Raw genomic sequence first — 17502 nt, forward strand, 5'->3', positions numbered from 1 at the left:
GTGCTTACAAAACAGTAGATTGAATTGTATACAATAACATCTGTTAGAATGCAGATGACACCTCACAATGCATACTCATCTGTTTGCAGTCTGCACTATACATCTTTGAATCTTCGCACTTCCTTTATGACACTACTTTTGCATCCATAACTTACACCCCATACTTACCATTTTTTTAATTTATTTAACACAACTAATTCGCTCAATATATATATCAATCAGATCCAAAATAAACTTAACTAGGTCGGCCAAAAGAATATGAAATGTATACATAGCATCGACCCAAAACACATCATCCGGAAGGTAAAATGTGAGGATTCACACCAAGTCGGCACACCTTCCAATTAACTTCAAAAGCTTTTATGCACAACCGTTCTTGGACTTAAACGTACAAGCCGGTACACCACTTGATCTGGTAAAAACATACTACCTTATCTCGGACCTAAACAAAACGGTTCACCCCAAAAGAACCACAACATCTTGATTTGCAACATAATCATGATGAGAAAAGCAATCCCAATAGACACGATCATTTGAGATAATCCGGTATAAACACTCATTTCAGACCACAATAAGTTTCACTATAGCAGACACAAAAGAGAATAGAATTAATTTCGGACAAGGTAGTGTTGTGACATTTTCACACATCACCCCATTGCAAATGGGGACCCCCTACTTTTTTAGGTCCACTCGGTCTTTTGGCTTTGTTTTTGGGTCTTTTCGCAGCAGTCTTGTCAGTCCTCTGAGTTTGCAAGTGTTTGGGGGTCAATTTGATCAAGTCTGCAACTCGTTTGAGCAATTTTGGCTAAGTTTGGAGCTCGTTTTGTTTGTTTTAGGGTTTTGCCCTTCAAACTTGGATTTGAGGCCTTTCCTTTAGGGTTTTGGAAAAACTAAATCTTGCATGGGAATCAGAGCCCTTTAAGGAACCTACTCGTGAAATTTGAGCAACTTTCCTATTTTTTAGGGATTTCATTGCCTCTCGGATTGGTCTAATTTTGTCAAAAATCAAACTTACTATTTTAAGCAGTTCCTAATTTTAGTAAGTTTCTATTTTTAGAAAGTGTCCCTGAGTCATGTTTTGCTCTAACGCTGATAATTTGAAAATCCACACAGCCAAATTGATGCTTGGAGTAAGTTAATGGAAAAAGGATTAACTCATTATATTGATGGAATTGTTGTGGCACCACCTGATCCTAAAGTTGATTCTAATGCTTAAATGAAATGGTTCACTAAAATTATTTTTTCTTGGAACTTTGATGAAATATGTATCAAAGGATCTCATCTTTCACATTGAAAAGTACACAATAGTTAAAGATGCTTGGGACATATTTGGTAAATTGTATGGCCAAGTTGACGAGATTAGGGGTTATCACCTTGACAATGATCTCATAATGTTGGATCCTAATAATTTTGATACAATCCAAGACTATGTTACTAAAGAAAATGAGCTAAGATCACAACTAAAGAATTGTGGCACTTATAAAAAAGGATGCATAGTCAGATTACAATTTGTTGGGAAAGCTTCTATCCGAATATGCAACATTTGTTTCTATTTTCCAAACCCATCAGCTGATAGTGGGTAGTTCTTTCACTATTCCATCATTTGATGCACTCACATAAATGTCAATGTTAGAGCAATCAAAGTTGATAAGCACGGAGATTCTCAAGTCTTAAAAGTCCAAAGCTTTGGTGGCTAATCAAGGGAATCAAGGAAAGGGTTCCAACAATAAACAAAATTCATCCAAGCCAAAGACACAACGGGATAAAACATAATCATCCTCTCCACAACAAGGCAATTCTTCATCTTCTTCTAAGAAGGGAAATCCAACTAATAAGGAGAAGCCAACTTGTTCATATTGAGAAGTTAGGACATGAAGAACACCATTGTTATAAGAAGAATATTGATTAATTGAAGCATATTCTTGAGAAGAATATATTTGATTTTCCTTCTAGAATGTCTACTTCAACTTCGTCCAAACAAGCAAAATTTGAAATGGGAAAGAGTCACACTTTTGGGACAATTAAAGGACAATTTCTTCATGCTACTTCTCATCATATGGCATCTTTGCAATTTATGCTCTCTTCATTTGGGCCTTGCAACATGCCACCGATTTTGATGGGCAATCATACATATACAAATGTGATTGCGAAAGGATCTATTGTTATTGGGGATGGAATCTTAAATGATGTGTTGTGTATACCTCATTTGACAAACAATCTTCTTTCCATCTATCAAATCACTCATGGTTTAGAAAGGAAGATTGTGGAGTTTACGCCTGATTTAGTTATCATTAGAGACTTGGAGACTAAAGATATTATTTCTACTAGGGTGGTGGATCATGCATCTCAATTGTACTTTTTTTCATACTTTGTTCTTATTGATGAGTTTGATTCTTCAGATGATGAACACACTTCTTGTGTGGATTTTTATATCTAGGAGAACTTTGGTTTCTTGAACTTGGGTGTTTTCACATGTGATCCAGTTCTTGAACCTTGCATTCCATCTCCTTGTATTGATATCACATCTATTATTCCTCTTGATGATTCTTTTGTTGCTAAAATTTTATCTTCTTGTGATTCAATGCAGCAGGATACACATTGTCTTGTAGAAACATTTGTTTAGGATGACCACTTGACAAACATTGCAGCTTTGTTTGTAGAGTCCTAAATTGCAGATTTGGGAGCAATCATTGATGGTTTTCATCTTCTCTTTGATGGAAATTATTCTTCTTCATTTGTTGCAAGGAAGCACTTTGACCCTCTTGTTCATTCTCTACATGATTATTCTTTTGAGTTTAATGTGATTGTGGATACTTATGTACAATATTTGGAGGAGGTCTCTTTATCTTTAGAAGAGACACTTGAGTCTTTGGATCATGTTCTACATTCATCTTCACTAGATCCTAGATTGTCTTTTTCAACAATGTGTCCTAGTACACCTAATTTTGAAGGGACAACATTCAACATTGACATGGGGACACTTGAGAATCTTTAACAAACTCCATACATCTTGAGTTTTCTTCCTACATATTGCTTTCAGGATTGGGGAGACTTCATGGATACACCTTTGGTTTGGTCTTCTTCTTTGAGAGTTATTTTGTATTTTATGTTCTCTTTGGGGGGGGGGGGGGAGTTTTTTCCTATTGGGTTTTTCTCTCTTTCTCCATTTATGAGATATCACATTGCATTTGTACATGGGTACCTAACAAGGCTTAGTATTTGGGGCCCATCTTGCATTGTTAGCTTGAGTCTACATTCTTGTAAGTTGCACTTAAGGGGGGCGTTGGTGTGATTTATGTCTCATAGAATTACACTTAAGTTTACTTAGGTTAATGCATATCATATGGAATTGCATATCTAGGTAATATAATTGTAGGAGAAATTCCACCTTTGATGGTGTTATCTTGTTCTCCCATTTTCATATTAACTTATAGTGGAATGATAATTCCACCTTCAGTGGGTGATCCACCTTTAGTGGAATTATCTATTTTTTCTCCTACCTATCCTTTCATCTCATTAGCCCACATTTCATTATTATATGCTCTCTTTCTCTATGGCCTTGCCTTTATAAGCAGGATCATGTACATTGTATGATTGATCAATCTATTTGCATCTTGATGAGAATATAGTTTTTCTTGTCACATATTATTTAGCTCTTATTCTTATGCTTTCCATTGCCTGTAGATCTTTGGTGGTTACCTTCATAGCCAATTCTTACATATACAGACTTTAACCATTCATATAAAGTGACTGTTGTAATTTTTAGTGTATGTTGAAGGTTTAAATAAATATTATGTAAATTGTTAAAGGGGTTCTATAATGGAGCTCCCACCAAGGTTAAGCATACTTATCTTGTTATCCCATTTGTAAAGTCTTCAACAAGTAGTGTGCCTTATGAACCTTTCATTATAAAGCCCCTTCATCTTATCAATCGATAAGTAAGAGTTATTTTCTAAAGCAAGTCATAGTATGATATTGCTAGCAGTATTCAATTATGTAGTTTTTTTGTCAAACTCAATGACCCATGTTTCATGAATAGTGGTTCAAAAGAACCCATCTCTCATGATAATAAATGGTATACTTAGCATTCATTGCATCTAGGTGATGCTCACATAGGTGAATAATTGGGCTTCCTAGGAGGTTACCCATCCAATACTACTCCAGCTCAAGCATTGTTAACCATGAGGTTTCCCCTAAGGTTAAGCATTCTTATATTTCTACCCCGTTTGCAAAATCATCAGCAAGTGTTGTGCCTTATGAACCATTCATTATAGAGCCCCTTAAGCTCATTGATTGGTAAAAAAATGATGAGGGTTAATATCAATTCCTACCCCAAGGTTAAGCATACTTATCTTGCTACCCCAATTGCAAAACCTTCAACAAGCATTGTGTCTTATGAAACATTCATTATAGAGCCCCTTTAGATCATTAATTTATAACAAGGAGATATTTTCCACAAGAAGTCAAATTATGATATTAGTATCAAGATTCAATAGTATGGTTTCCCCCAAGGTATCTTAATATTATGATATTTTCTATGAGAATTTAATATTTAGGTCACCATTCTCCTGAGAAATGGGTTCTTTTGAAATATTACTAAAAAAAATGGGTCAATTCGTTTGACTTAAAAGCTACATATTTGAATCTTAACAACAATATCATAATTTAATAGTAATATATGTTTTTTTATTATGTTAATAATATTTAAATGTGGCCTAATTTATTATGTAATTTAATAATAATATATGAAATTCTATATTCATACTATACAAACTAATCCTAGATATATGCTCTCATGAGAATGATGTCGTTTCTCCAAGGTTAATCATTATTAGCTTGCTACCTCAATTTTAAAATTGTCACCAAGTGTTGTGCCCTATGAATCATTCATTATAGAGCCCCTTTAGCTCATCCATTGATAAGTAGCAGATATTTTTGATAGAAAATCAAATTATGATATTTCTATAAGGATTTAAGTGTGTAGTTTTTGACTCAAAACCATTGACCCATGTTTCATGAGTAGTGGTTCACAAGAACCCATCTCTCATGAGAATTAATGGTACACTTAGCACTAATTACATCTAGGTGATGCTCATAGAGGTGAAGCATTGGGCCTTCCCAGGAGGTCATCCATCCTAGTACTACTACACCTCAAGTATGCTTAACCATAACATTTCTCCCAGGGTTAAGCATACTTAGCTTACTACCCCATTTGCAAAACCTTTAGAAAGTGTTGTGTCTTTTAAAACATTCATTATATATCCCCTTTAGCTCATAAATTGATAAGTAGGAGATATTTTCCACAACAATTCAAATTATGATATTGTTTTTATTACGGAAAAATCAGGTTTTGATGGGACCCCAAAACCCTTTACAAAGGAACCATAAAAGATAAAAGCATTAAGAAACTAAACGGAACAGACAACAAAAAAACCAGCAAAGTACTGGACAAAAGCCAACACAAAAGTCCAACACTACCAGCAACAACCAGCAAAAATAGAAAAAAGACAAATTACATTATGTTTTTAAGGGCATTAACCAATTTCTCGCTAATCCTTTGCATTTCTTTGATATTCTCCTTGAGAATTGGGATTTCCTTTGAAGAAGCCAAGGCAGCCTTTTTCAAGCTCGCCCTGGTCCTTTTAGCCGCACCTCTAGGAGCACTATCCACATTCCCAGCCTCAGTAGCAGCCTCTTCAACATCAAGGTCCACAATAGACTTGGTAGGGTTGGGACCATCAAGGTATTATGATATTGTTATCAGGATTCAACTGTGTAGTTTTCGAGTGAAACTCATTGGTTCACAAGAACCCATCTCTCATGGGAATGGTGACCTAGAGCTCTATAATGGTTAGTTTATAAGGCACAACACTTGTTGAAGGTGACCTAGCCAAACTAAAGCACTAGGTCATCACCTTGCAATAAGAAAACATACAAAAAAACAAGATCCTCAACCATGATCTTCCATTGCCCACCATAGATCACATTGATAAAATTTATCTTTAATGAGTTAACCAAGACTTATACACTTAGATTTGTGAAAAATCAAACCAAACTTCCACTACAACACTAGTCTTAAATCCTTTAGTTTCTTTTTGTTAGCCCAAAAAAACATTGCACATGTGCTTTACTTTTAGAACACTTATATTTGTCTTTTTTATTTCTATTTCATTCTAGATTTTTCACATCTCAGTATTGAAAAATATTTTTTTTATTGTATAATCAAATTTGAACATTTGAATAAAGTTTCTTTCTGCATTTGGATAGAACTTAGTTCCCATCTCTCTCTTATATGTATGATTAAACCTCTAATCCAATTTCATTACTTTTATTGGTTTAAATAATATACAATGTGGTTAATAATATCTAATATCATTTTATTTTTTGCTTGCATCACATTGTTTCTTCCATATAACACTCATTTTTCTAACATATTTAACTTGACCCACATCTTTTTTCCCTTCCCAATTTCTAATTTTATTTGTAATTTAATTTCTTGCTTACCTAATATTTGCATCTCATCGAAGTTTTATAAATAAGGAGGAGATATTTTCCACGACAAGTCAAATTATGATATTGCTACCAGCATTCAATTGTGTATTTTTTGAGTCAAACTCATATTGACCCATGTTTCATCAATAGTGGTTCACAAGAACCCATATCTCATGAGAATGAATGGTACACTTAGCATTCATTTCTTCTAGGTGATTCTCAAAGAGGTGAAGCATTGGGCCTTCTCGAGAGGTCAACCATCTCATTATTACTCCAGCTCAAGCTTAAGAATATTTAGCTTGTGTATTTTTTGAGTCAAACTCATTGACCCATGTTTCATCAATAGTGGTTCACAAGAACCCATATCTCATGAGAATGAATGGTACACTTAGCATTCATTTCTTCTAGGTGATTCTCAAAGAGGTGAAGCATTGGGCCTTCTCGAGAGGTCAACCATCTCATTATTACTCCAGCTCAAGCTTAAGAATACTTAGCTTGCTACCCCATTTGAAAAGTCCTTAAAGAAGTTTTGTGCCTTATAAATCATTCATTATAGAGCCCCTTTAGCTCATCAATTGACAAGTAGGATATATCTTCTATTGTAAGTAAAATTATGATATTGCTATTAGGATTCAACTATTTAATTTTTCAGGTCAAACTCATTGACCCATGTTTGATGAGTATTTGTTCATAAACCTTCTTAAAGGGTCTCTATAATATTTTTCATGTTGTGCCTTATGACATATACTTAGTGTTGTGCCTTATGAATCATTCATATAATATTGAGCAAGCGTCATACCTTTGTCTAAAAATTTATCTGTTGACTTTATATGACCAAGGTTTGTTTATTTAGAAATTTTTGTGCCTTAAGAACCATCCATCATAGAGCCCCTTTAGCTCTTCAATTAATATATAGGAGATATTTTCCACAACCAGTCAAATTATGATTTTTCTATCAAAATTGAATTGTGTAGTTTTTTATTCAAACTCGTCAACCTGTGTTACATGAGTAGTGGTTCACAAGAAACCATATCTCATGAGAATAAATGGTACACTTAACACTCATTGCATCTAGGTGATTCTCATAGAAGTGAAGCATTGGGCCTTTCAAGTGGTCACCCATCCTAATACTACTCCATGAAATAGGATAACAAGCTATGCTTAACCTTGGGGGAAACTCCATGGTTAACCATACTTGAGTTGGAATAATACTAGGATGAGCAACCTATTGGGAAGGCCCAATACTTCACCTCTATGAGCATTACCTAGATGCAAAGGGTTCTAAGTGTACTATTCATTTTCATGAGACATGGATTTTTTTGAACCACTACTCGTGAAATATGGGTCAATGAGTTTGACTCAAGAACTACACAATTAAATCATGATAGCAATATCATACATTTATAGTGACTAGAGTCTACAATACACACATTAATGAATTATAAGTATTATCTAAAATATTAATTTAAAGAAACCTATATAATTAATTTAAAAAACACACTCATTTATATGTATTATGAAAACATTTCATGTACCATATAAAAATTATCTCATGAGAAGATTTATTAGTTACATAGGTACTTGCTAGTCAAAAAATAAATTTAATATGGTTAAAAGGTAAATGTTGATATTTTGTTAGGATTAAGATGTAATTCACCTTGTAAATCCTTTGTAAATTATGTTATTGTATTCCAACATCTTTGGGAAGTGTTTTTAGACATATAAGGTGTTAGAGGATAAATAATTATTTCTCCCTAAATTATTGTAAATATATTCATCATGGGAGGCAAGACTGATAGGAAATTGTAAATTAAATAGATATTATATAAATTCTAAATTGATTATCCATTTCCAAGGTCAAATAATAATGTGACTATTGAAATTTTAGATGTTGATATTCCACAATGTGGCACATTAGAGTTTTGGAAGGTCAAAGGACATAGGTGACTCTTCTTTAATATTACCAATGACTCTTTGGACACCCAAGTTGGAGAGTTATAAATGTGTGTGTTGGGGGACAACAATGATTATGATTTAGTGAGTATTGACAAGCTTGAGGAGCTATTTTGTTTATAGGTTGTTGAGCATTGAGGAATAATATTTTTTCCACATAAATCTATTTTTCCTATTTGATATTCTATGAATGTTTGGATTATTTTGTATCGATGTAAAATTTAATTTTCAAATTACATGGTATAAAATAAGTGTTGTCACAAGAATTGCACCCTGAATGCTAATTATGAAACTCAGCAATCCTGTGAAACATGGGATGATTTCCAAGCCTGTGGGTTGCCTATAATGGAAATCAACTTCTAGATGAACGGTTGGTTCCATATGAGAACACCTCCTAAAACTATTAATTATCTGGGAAAAGGGAAGGAGAGCTTGCTGAAATTGAAAATCTAAAACACTATAAGAGGTGATTCACTAGAATGATTTGATACTACTTGTTGTTCTGAATCTATAATCAGCTTCCAAAGACTTAAACTTGTTCCTCTATTTAATTTAGATCATAAAGTGCATAAATATTTCACATGAAGGTTTGAAGTTTCAATTTTGTTTGATGGAAAAACTATGTTTTCACAATTGTAACTGATTGAAAACTTAATAAACACAGCATGCAGCTTGAATTTAATATGAAATTTATTCTTTCACAAAGCATTAACAAGACATAAATAAAGGATTTGTTTATAAATCACAATATTTCAATCAAAATCATTTTCTTGACAATGAGACACAAGAGATACTGAGAAGGAAAAATTATATCTTTATTGAATACTGACAAAGATGCTATTACAGTGCTTCTTAAATGAATAATCTCATATACACGATCATTTCTAAATACGGAAAAGTCAAAGAGTAGGCAGAGTGATCAAAATTTGGCTGTGTGGATATTCAGTTCAGGAATGGAAACCTTGAAAATCATCTAAAGCCCAAAAAGTTCACTCTGATTCCTAAAGTGGCATCCTGAATTCTGAAGCATGACTAAGTCTGGAAATCATGAAAATTGTGAAAAATCCATCACTAGGTGAAATTAGTGCCCAAGACTGGAAAAGGGCACAAAAATGCTCATGTCCTGGAATTCATAAAAAAGTCAAAATTCCTTCTTGAGGTCAAAATTCTGCCCAAGGAGTCAAGAGGGCGCCAAAATTCATGTGCCACGAAATTCATGAAATTACGAAAAATCCAAGACCAGGTCAAAATTTTGCCCAAGGAGTCAGGAGGGGTGCCATAACTGAGTAGTCAGGAATACATGAAAGATGAAGGAAAACCAAGTGGTGAAGGAATTCCTCCACCATGTGGAAATGGCTCCCATACTTGGAGTGGGGCACCAAATCAAGGTTGCCAAGGAAAATCAAGAAACAAATGAATTCCCTCATCAAGCCTATTCAGCGCCCAGGTTGGTCAAAGATCTCCAAAATCTCAGGCTGGTCAGAGATCTCCAAAATCACCAAGGCAAGGATAAATTCTTCAAGATGAAATTTCCTCCATCAAAGTCAAAATTCCATGCCCAAGTGAAGAAGTTGAAAATTTTTCTAAGGCATGGAAATAGTGAAATTCCTTCATCAAGTGATTTCCATGCCCAAGTCAAGGAATTCAAAATTTTCCAAGGCAAGGAGGAAATTGAAGGTTAGGAATGGATTGAAAAAGCAAAAAACCCCCTCGTGAAATTTTTTCATCCGAATTTTAAAAACTTTTGTAGATTTGGATTTGTAAGAAAATTTTCTCTCCTAGACCCAGGACCTAAATTTTAGGAAAGTTCCTAAAAAATAGGAGATGTGAAAAATTGGTCAAAAAGCTCCCTGCGGACATGATGAATTCAAAGAGCACAAAAAATTCCTTCCTTGAACAAATTTCCAGACTTTTTTCTCCAGTTCCAAAATGTGCCCACGCTTGGAACCAAGACATAAAAATCAAGGTACAGGAAGAAAGGTTCAAAATTCAAAAAAATTTCTTCCTCAAGGAAGAATTGTGCCCAAGAAGAAGGAATTCCAGGAAATTGGAAAAGTTGACTAAGTGTTGAAAATTCTTTCCTTCGGGATAGAATTCCAGGAAAGGTGAAAATTTGGCTAAGTGATGGAAATTTCTTCCTTCACGACAGAATTCTAGGAAAGGTGAAAATTTGGCTAAGTGATGGAAATTTCTTCCTTCACGACAAAATTCTAGGAAAGGTGAAAATTTCTTCCTTCACGACGGAATTCCAAGCAAGGAAGAAATCACACCCAAGGATGAATTGAAGATAAAATTTCTAAGGCAAGGAAGGAATCAAGGATGAATTGAACAAGAAATTTACCCTCGGGAAAATTTTTGAAAACTCCATTTTCGGGCATCAAATCACATCCAAATTTCAAAATTCTTTCAAATTTGGTTTTGTGAGAGAATTTTCTCTCCTAGAACCATATTTTTGGAAAGTTCCTAAAAAATAGGAGATGGTGGAAAATCATTAAAAATATCCTCCAAAGCAAGGAAAGTTTGAAAAACTTCAAGAAAATTCTTCATGGATCAAATATTTCTCTCTTGAAGTTTTATCTCTCTAGGGGTTTCTCACCAAGTGGCAATTGGCTCAATGCATGTTGAATTTATGGAGTATCTTTTGCATGTAGCCGCTAGGTTTATGACTTTATGACAGATTTCTTCTTGCATGGCAGCTGTCGTACTTAATGCAGTGGTGAAGCATCTTTCACATGTAACTATCGTATTCAAGAGATGGAGCATTTATTACACATTGGGCGAATTTGAAAGAAGTGGTGCATTTAATGCATAATGGATGCCATTTTAGGCACGTAAAATTAATTGTAAATGGGCATGATGCGTCATTCATCGCTGATTCCCACCTTGTTGAATCATGTGTGGGGAATCTTTTAGGGGAAAACCCTAATTAGGGTTTTGCATGTCTCCAAGGCTTGAAGCCTGTATAAAGGGGTGATGTCCCTCATTTGTAAAGGGAGGGAAACTTGTATGAAATTGTTCTTTGATGGTGTCCACCTAAGTTATATTTTTCAAAGATTGCATGGTTTCACCTTCCTCACATAGAGTAGTAGTATAGTGCTTCGATTTCAATGAAGAATGTAATGGTGTCTGATGAATTTCCATGGTTCATACTTTTTGCATCTTGCTGATTGTAAGTTGCAGTGTAAAGTTAACCTGAGCCACCAAATTTTTGCTAAGTTCGATTGTGAATAGTCGTTTGGATTGTGCCGTGTTGGGTATTCAAATGCACTTTCTCAATATGAAAATCCTTCATCATCCTCAGAAGATTGCATCGGTTCTTGCGGAGTTGTAGTTAATCTTGGCAAAGTAGAGCTTGGTTTATTTGGAATTTGTCCACCAAAGCATTAACTGTTTATATCACTACCCTTAGGAATAGATTTAGATCCTTTTAAACCCTTTCTCCTTTATTTTCAGTTCATTTTAGTCTGTTCGAAGCAGCAGTGTCACAAAATTGCCATATCCGATGATGATGTTCCAACCACAGTGAAGAAGTGAAAGAATGATCCAAACGTAAGGCCCCTTGGATTATCAGCAATCACATCCACTAACTGAGTCACGTCCATAGCATAAAGGAACCTTGGAGTCGATTGTTTGAACTTCCTGCAATCTTACCTAGCAATAGCACTTTGATCAAGAGAGAGTAAGGTGACCGTTGGTAACTTTATTCTGTGTTAGGCGCTGTCATAAAAAACACGTCAACAGGTAGGGAATACGAGACTTCCGGAAACACATTAAATCATCCCCTCATATCATTTCATCAGCACACCATTATTTTGCAATCAGTTTTGTAAATAGAAATAGACATCTGGACCGATAACCCGATACACCATGCATTAGCTGAATATATACATATTTGAATCACCAACAACAACTGGTTCATATAGGATTGACAAAGGTTTGACATCAATGACAACAAAGACATCCATACGTGCAACAATAATTGCATCTCTAAGTACCTATTTATCAATTGGTTGAAAATATAGTTATCTCCAAGGTCCCCCATACCATGTTTTTAAATTTAAAGTTTTTCTTTCATGATGATGATTATTCAATACTTTAAAATGTTGGTTTTATTTTTAAATTTTAAGCATTTAGTATTTAACATATTTAAAAGATATCCTACAGTGGATATCTTTTAGAAATATATTTTAGTGTCTGCTATATATCCACTGGATATACTTTACAAATATATTTTAGTGTCTGCTTTATATATATGTATAATTGCATCTCAAAGTACCTGTCTCTAACTTTTTTCGGAAATGGCATACTTGTACCCCAACACATCTCCCGTACCAGTACATGTACGTGTCTCCTGGTAACTATGGGTGTCAATAATTTGATTTTTGTTACTGGGACCTATGATCAATTTTTTTGGATGCTATGAAGCTTATTTATCTAATTGTTGTGTTGTTGCTTAGGTTAAATTTGGATTATGGTCTTCCTTGTAAGACTTATATTATTTGGACTCTGGAGAGGCATTTGTCCAATTGCAATCTGAATTTATGAAGATTTTCTCTTTTGCAGGCTCCTGAATTGCATTTGGAAGTGCATAAGCAAATGTTTAGTCCGCAGAATCTTGCTTCTGGTTCATCCACTGCTTCTAATTTGAAGGTAATATATGAAGTGTTTAAATGATTTATATGTCTATAATTATTGAAAGACATGATAATGAAAAAGTATACAAACAATTCTCATCATATTTTGCCTTTCATTTTTTTACTTTAAGTACAAACTTTAGGACCTGGTTTTAATAAACAGCTATGAATTTTAGATTTTGCATTGTACTGCATTTAGTTGTCTTAAAAATGGTTTTTGTGGAATTCTATGGTCTGTCATTATTAAGGTATTTAAAATCTCTTGGCAACAAGTTACAATCAGTCTGAAGCTGCACCTGAAATCAAGGCTAAGGGCCTAAGACATATAAAATTAGGCACACTGGGAGTTTCTTCTAGGCATTTTGGTTATAGGCTGTGACTGAAAAAATGGTTCCTGTAACTATTACTAGAATCAACTTATGCTGACAAATCAATTAGTGTGCATGTAAACAAGAGAAATTTTAAATCGAATAGTCCTCTCAGTAGCTTATATCGTCCAATCATTTATGGATCTTGTGGCATTTGAAAGACAAGTTTGTCAAATAATCAAAATTCATGATAAGTTATAACAATAGAAACCATGATGCAACTGTATCATGAACTCACTAAGAGAACTCATTGGAAATGATAGTTTTGAGGGTTCAATACGGATTGGAAAAAATGGAATGGCTAATTCTTAGCAAAAAGAAAAATAGACAAGCTTGCAAAGCATAAAATCGTTAAATATTAGTACCATATATTGTAAATACCATCGGACTGTAAATATTGTTATGAGATAATGTCTAAGCTTTGCTTTCATAGTTTCTTTTTTTATATTGAATATATTGAAACAACCATACAAAATATCAAGTCAGTTTCGGAGGATTATATCTTTACATCCATGTCAAAAGGAGAACCAGTCCCAAAGATAGCAAGAAAGCCCTATATACAGCCTACAAAAGATGTATAAAGTCTTTCAAACAAACTGAGACTGTGCTCAGACTGAAAGGAACAAAAAGAAATGTCCTAGGATATACTTCACCTATTGGTCCACCCAGGCTGTCCAGCCAAGGGGACCTGTTGATGTGTTTTTTATGTACATGCGAACACAAAATAAAATACCAAGTTATCTTATCCTCTCTTGAACAAAGTCTCTCATACGCTATGCTTTGCGATCAAATGAGACAACTCCAAGGTTACAAAATGTCAGGTCTTGACGTGTGGATAAGTTCAGTAGTTTGATGTGATAATGCTGGAATCACAAGGGGACTTACGTTGTACATGAATGCGCAATCTTATAATGGATCAGGATAGGTATGCCGATAACTTAGGATTTGGCAATGAAGCTCCAGACTTAATTCTTACTAAAAAATGGGCAAAAGGAATAGGGTTCAGGAAATCTATTCTAAGCCTAGGAATGTAGGAAATGATGAACAAATTTAGTGGAATCAAACTAGGCAAGGTCTCACAAATAAGTATTGACACAGACTTAGTGCAATTGTCTAAGGTATACTCAAGGATTTTCAGACTATCACCATCTAACATTGACACCATCCAAGTTGATGCTTGTCAAGGGACGCGTAATAGTTGAAGTTAGGCTTACTCAAATTTCCAGTCGACCACACAAGGCGCACTTACCAGCAGCAAGAGGCTAGTGGTATGGATTAAGGATTCCACACAAAGGTATTCAACAAATCTTCCACTCAATATAATAAACATGAAAAAAAATTCTAATCTAACTTGGAGGAATTGAGAACCATGAATGCAAAGACAACATTTGAAGAGCAAAATCACCAACAATTGAACAATGATTTAGATTCAAATAGCTGCAACACATACCAACAATTCTACAAAAACTCTCCCTTACAAATGAGAGGCAATGAGGTATATATAGAGCCTCAAAAGAAATGAATGGCCCAGATTGATTCAAGATCAACAACCAAGATTACAAGTTAAAACCCTAATTAGGGTTTTGTTGATGTGTTTTTTATGCACATGCAAACACATAATAAAATACTGAAGTATCTTATCCTCTCTTGAACAAAGTTCCCGACTGCTGAAGATCTCACTGAAGGATCAGTCGGAGTAACTCCAAGGTTCTGTTATGTAGGATCTCTACGTGTGGATAAGCTCTTTGTGGTATGATGTGATTTTGCTGGAATCACAAGGGGACTTACACTTGATGACCTAAACGTCTGATTTGCTGGAATCACAGGATTTCACTAGCCTAGATTTTGAAAAAAAAAGGAAAAGGATGAGGGCGAGGAAAGGATTTAATTTAGACACTAAAAATGTAGGAGCAATGAATAATCTTTGATGAAATTCTAACTAAGTCTTGTTTTGACATCCCAGGATCATCTCCACAAGGTTAGCGCGATCTTCGGAGGAAAACTTTATGATGTTTAGATCATCGCTACAGGCATAGACACCATCAGGCTGATGCATATCAATGAAGAAGCGACAATTGAAGTTAAGCTTAAATTGAATGATTCCAGTTGACTACGCAAGGCAAGTCTACAATCAACAAACTGCTAGTAGTATGGATATACGAATTTCACCATCAATCAAACACATTTCTTCCACTCATCTAATAACTTGAAATCAAATATGAGAAGTATAGAGACCATGCAAATTATTGAATCGACCCATAGATTTCACCATTTCTTCAATGAAATTTTACAAGTCTTTTACAATAACATCTTGGCAACAATCTTTGCCTTCTCTTTCTATTCTACTTTAATTGCTATTCTATCAACTGACTATTCACTACTAGCTAACTATTCACCTACTATCAACTATTGACTAGCTATTCCCCTTTACAAATGAGGAGCCAGGGCTTATATAGCGCCCTCAATACAATTCAATGGCTCAGATCAATTTGAGATCAATGGTCTAGATTTTACAATGAAAATTCTAATTAGGGTGGGTTACAACAAACTCAATTCTGGCCAATGAAATAATTGCATTATTTGGACACATGTTTTCTCTGGAATATTCGACCAATGGAGAACCGGGGTAGGTACATCGAAGTTTGTGCCATCTCCCATGAGTCAGGTACATTGAATCTGGACATGCTGAAGTGGACCAACCCGACTGGAGGAGTGATGATTGGGATGCCACCTTGTCTTTCCTCCAAAGGTTGGACTGGAAGAGGTCGTCCTTGATGAGGGTGGGCTGGAGAAGGTCGTCCTTGTTGATGCTGGGCTAGAGAAGGTTGTCCTTGTTGATGCCGGACTGGAGAAGGTCGCCTTTTAACTGCAAGACAAACAAAAAGATGATTAAGGACACATGATAAATTCATTTCAACATAGCATTTTCAACTTAAATCATCAACGAAAAGATATCAACATGAAACTTGCCCAAGATTTTCTTCAGGAACAGACTCTATAAGAATTTCGCCTTGGACCCTTTGGAAGGGTCAGGAGCGAAATTCCAACTTTAGCTCAAAAGTCACATTTTTGAAGGTCAAACATCTTTCCAAGGCATTCCAAATAGCTTTTCTCACCCTAGTCCAGGCTTGACTTAGCACAAAATTTGGAGAAAAGGATGGTTTTAGTGTTTTTCGCTCCGGACCCTTTGGAAGGGTCAGGAGCGAATTTCATGTTTTGAGCTCATTTCTTCATATTTGATGACTCTTGGCAATTCAAGGACATGCTTAAGGACACCTCCAATCTTGATCCACACTAAACTTGGCATAAATTTGAGGGAAAATATAGGTTTTGCACAATTTCGCCCTGGACCCTTTGGAAGGGTCAAGAGCGAATTTCACCCTTTGTTTGTTTATCCTCACTTAATTCCATTCTTTTCACTGTGCTTACTTGGACTCTCATCCTTGGATCCCTCTCCCATGCTTGCAACATTTTGTTTGACCTCAAAATGACTAGAAAAGAGAATTTCGCTAGAAATCATGGCCAGGGACAGGACGTATAATGAATTTCGCCCTGGACCCTTTGGAAGGGTCAGGAGCGAAATTCTTCCTCTAGCCCAAAATCATCATTTTTGGAGACAAAAATTCATTCAAGGGTAATATGAAGGGCTTCTATCATCTTTGTCTAGGCCTGGCTTGGCACAAATGTAAGAGAAATAGGTGGATTTTAGAATTTCACTCTGGACCCTCTGGAAGGGTCAGGAGCGAATTTCTTAATTTAGGCTTATTCTTCCATCATTTCAAGTTGAATTCACCTCAAAAGGCTAGAAAACACTTCTCCTCTCACATCCAACCCAAGTTTGACTTGATTTTGCAAAGGAAAATAGGTGGTTGAAGAATTTTTGCCCTGGACCCTTTGGAAGGGTCAGGAGCGATTTTCATCATTTGGCTCAATTCCTTCAATCTTGATAATCATTGGCAATTTGGAGTCATTCCTAAGGCCTTCTTTAATCATGATCGACACTGGATTTGGCATGAAACTAAGGGAAAAGATAGGTTTTGCACAATTTCGCCTTG

General features: G+C 35.2%; 1 protein-coding gene across 1 annotated transcript in view; it reads left to right on the forward strand.

Annotated features, from left to right (window-relative positions):
• LOC131032090 (mitochondrial import receptor subunit TOM20) overlaps positions 1 to 17502 on the forward strand; it is a 100228-nt gene that overhangs the window by 66376 nt on the left and 16350 nt on the right. Inside the window, exon 5 of the mRNA XM_057963011.2 lies at positions 13009 to 13095. Coding sequence (XP_057818994.2) covers positions 13009 to 13095 — 87 coding nt within the window. The remainder of the gene's footprint in view (positions 1 to 13008; positions 13096 to 17502) is intronic.

Source organism: Cryptomeria japonica, chromosome 6 (genome assembly GCF_030272615.1).
Source record: "Cryptomeria japonica chromosome 6, Sugi_1.0, whole genome shotgun sequence".
Lineage (NCBI taxonomy): Eukaryota > Viridiplantae > Streptophyta > Pinopsida > Cupressales > Cupressaceae > Cryptomeria > Cryptomeria japonica.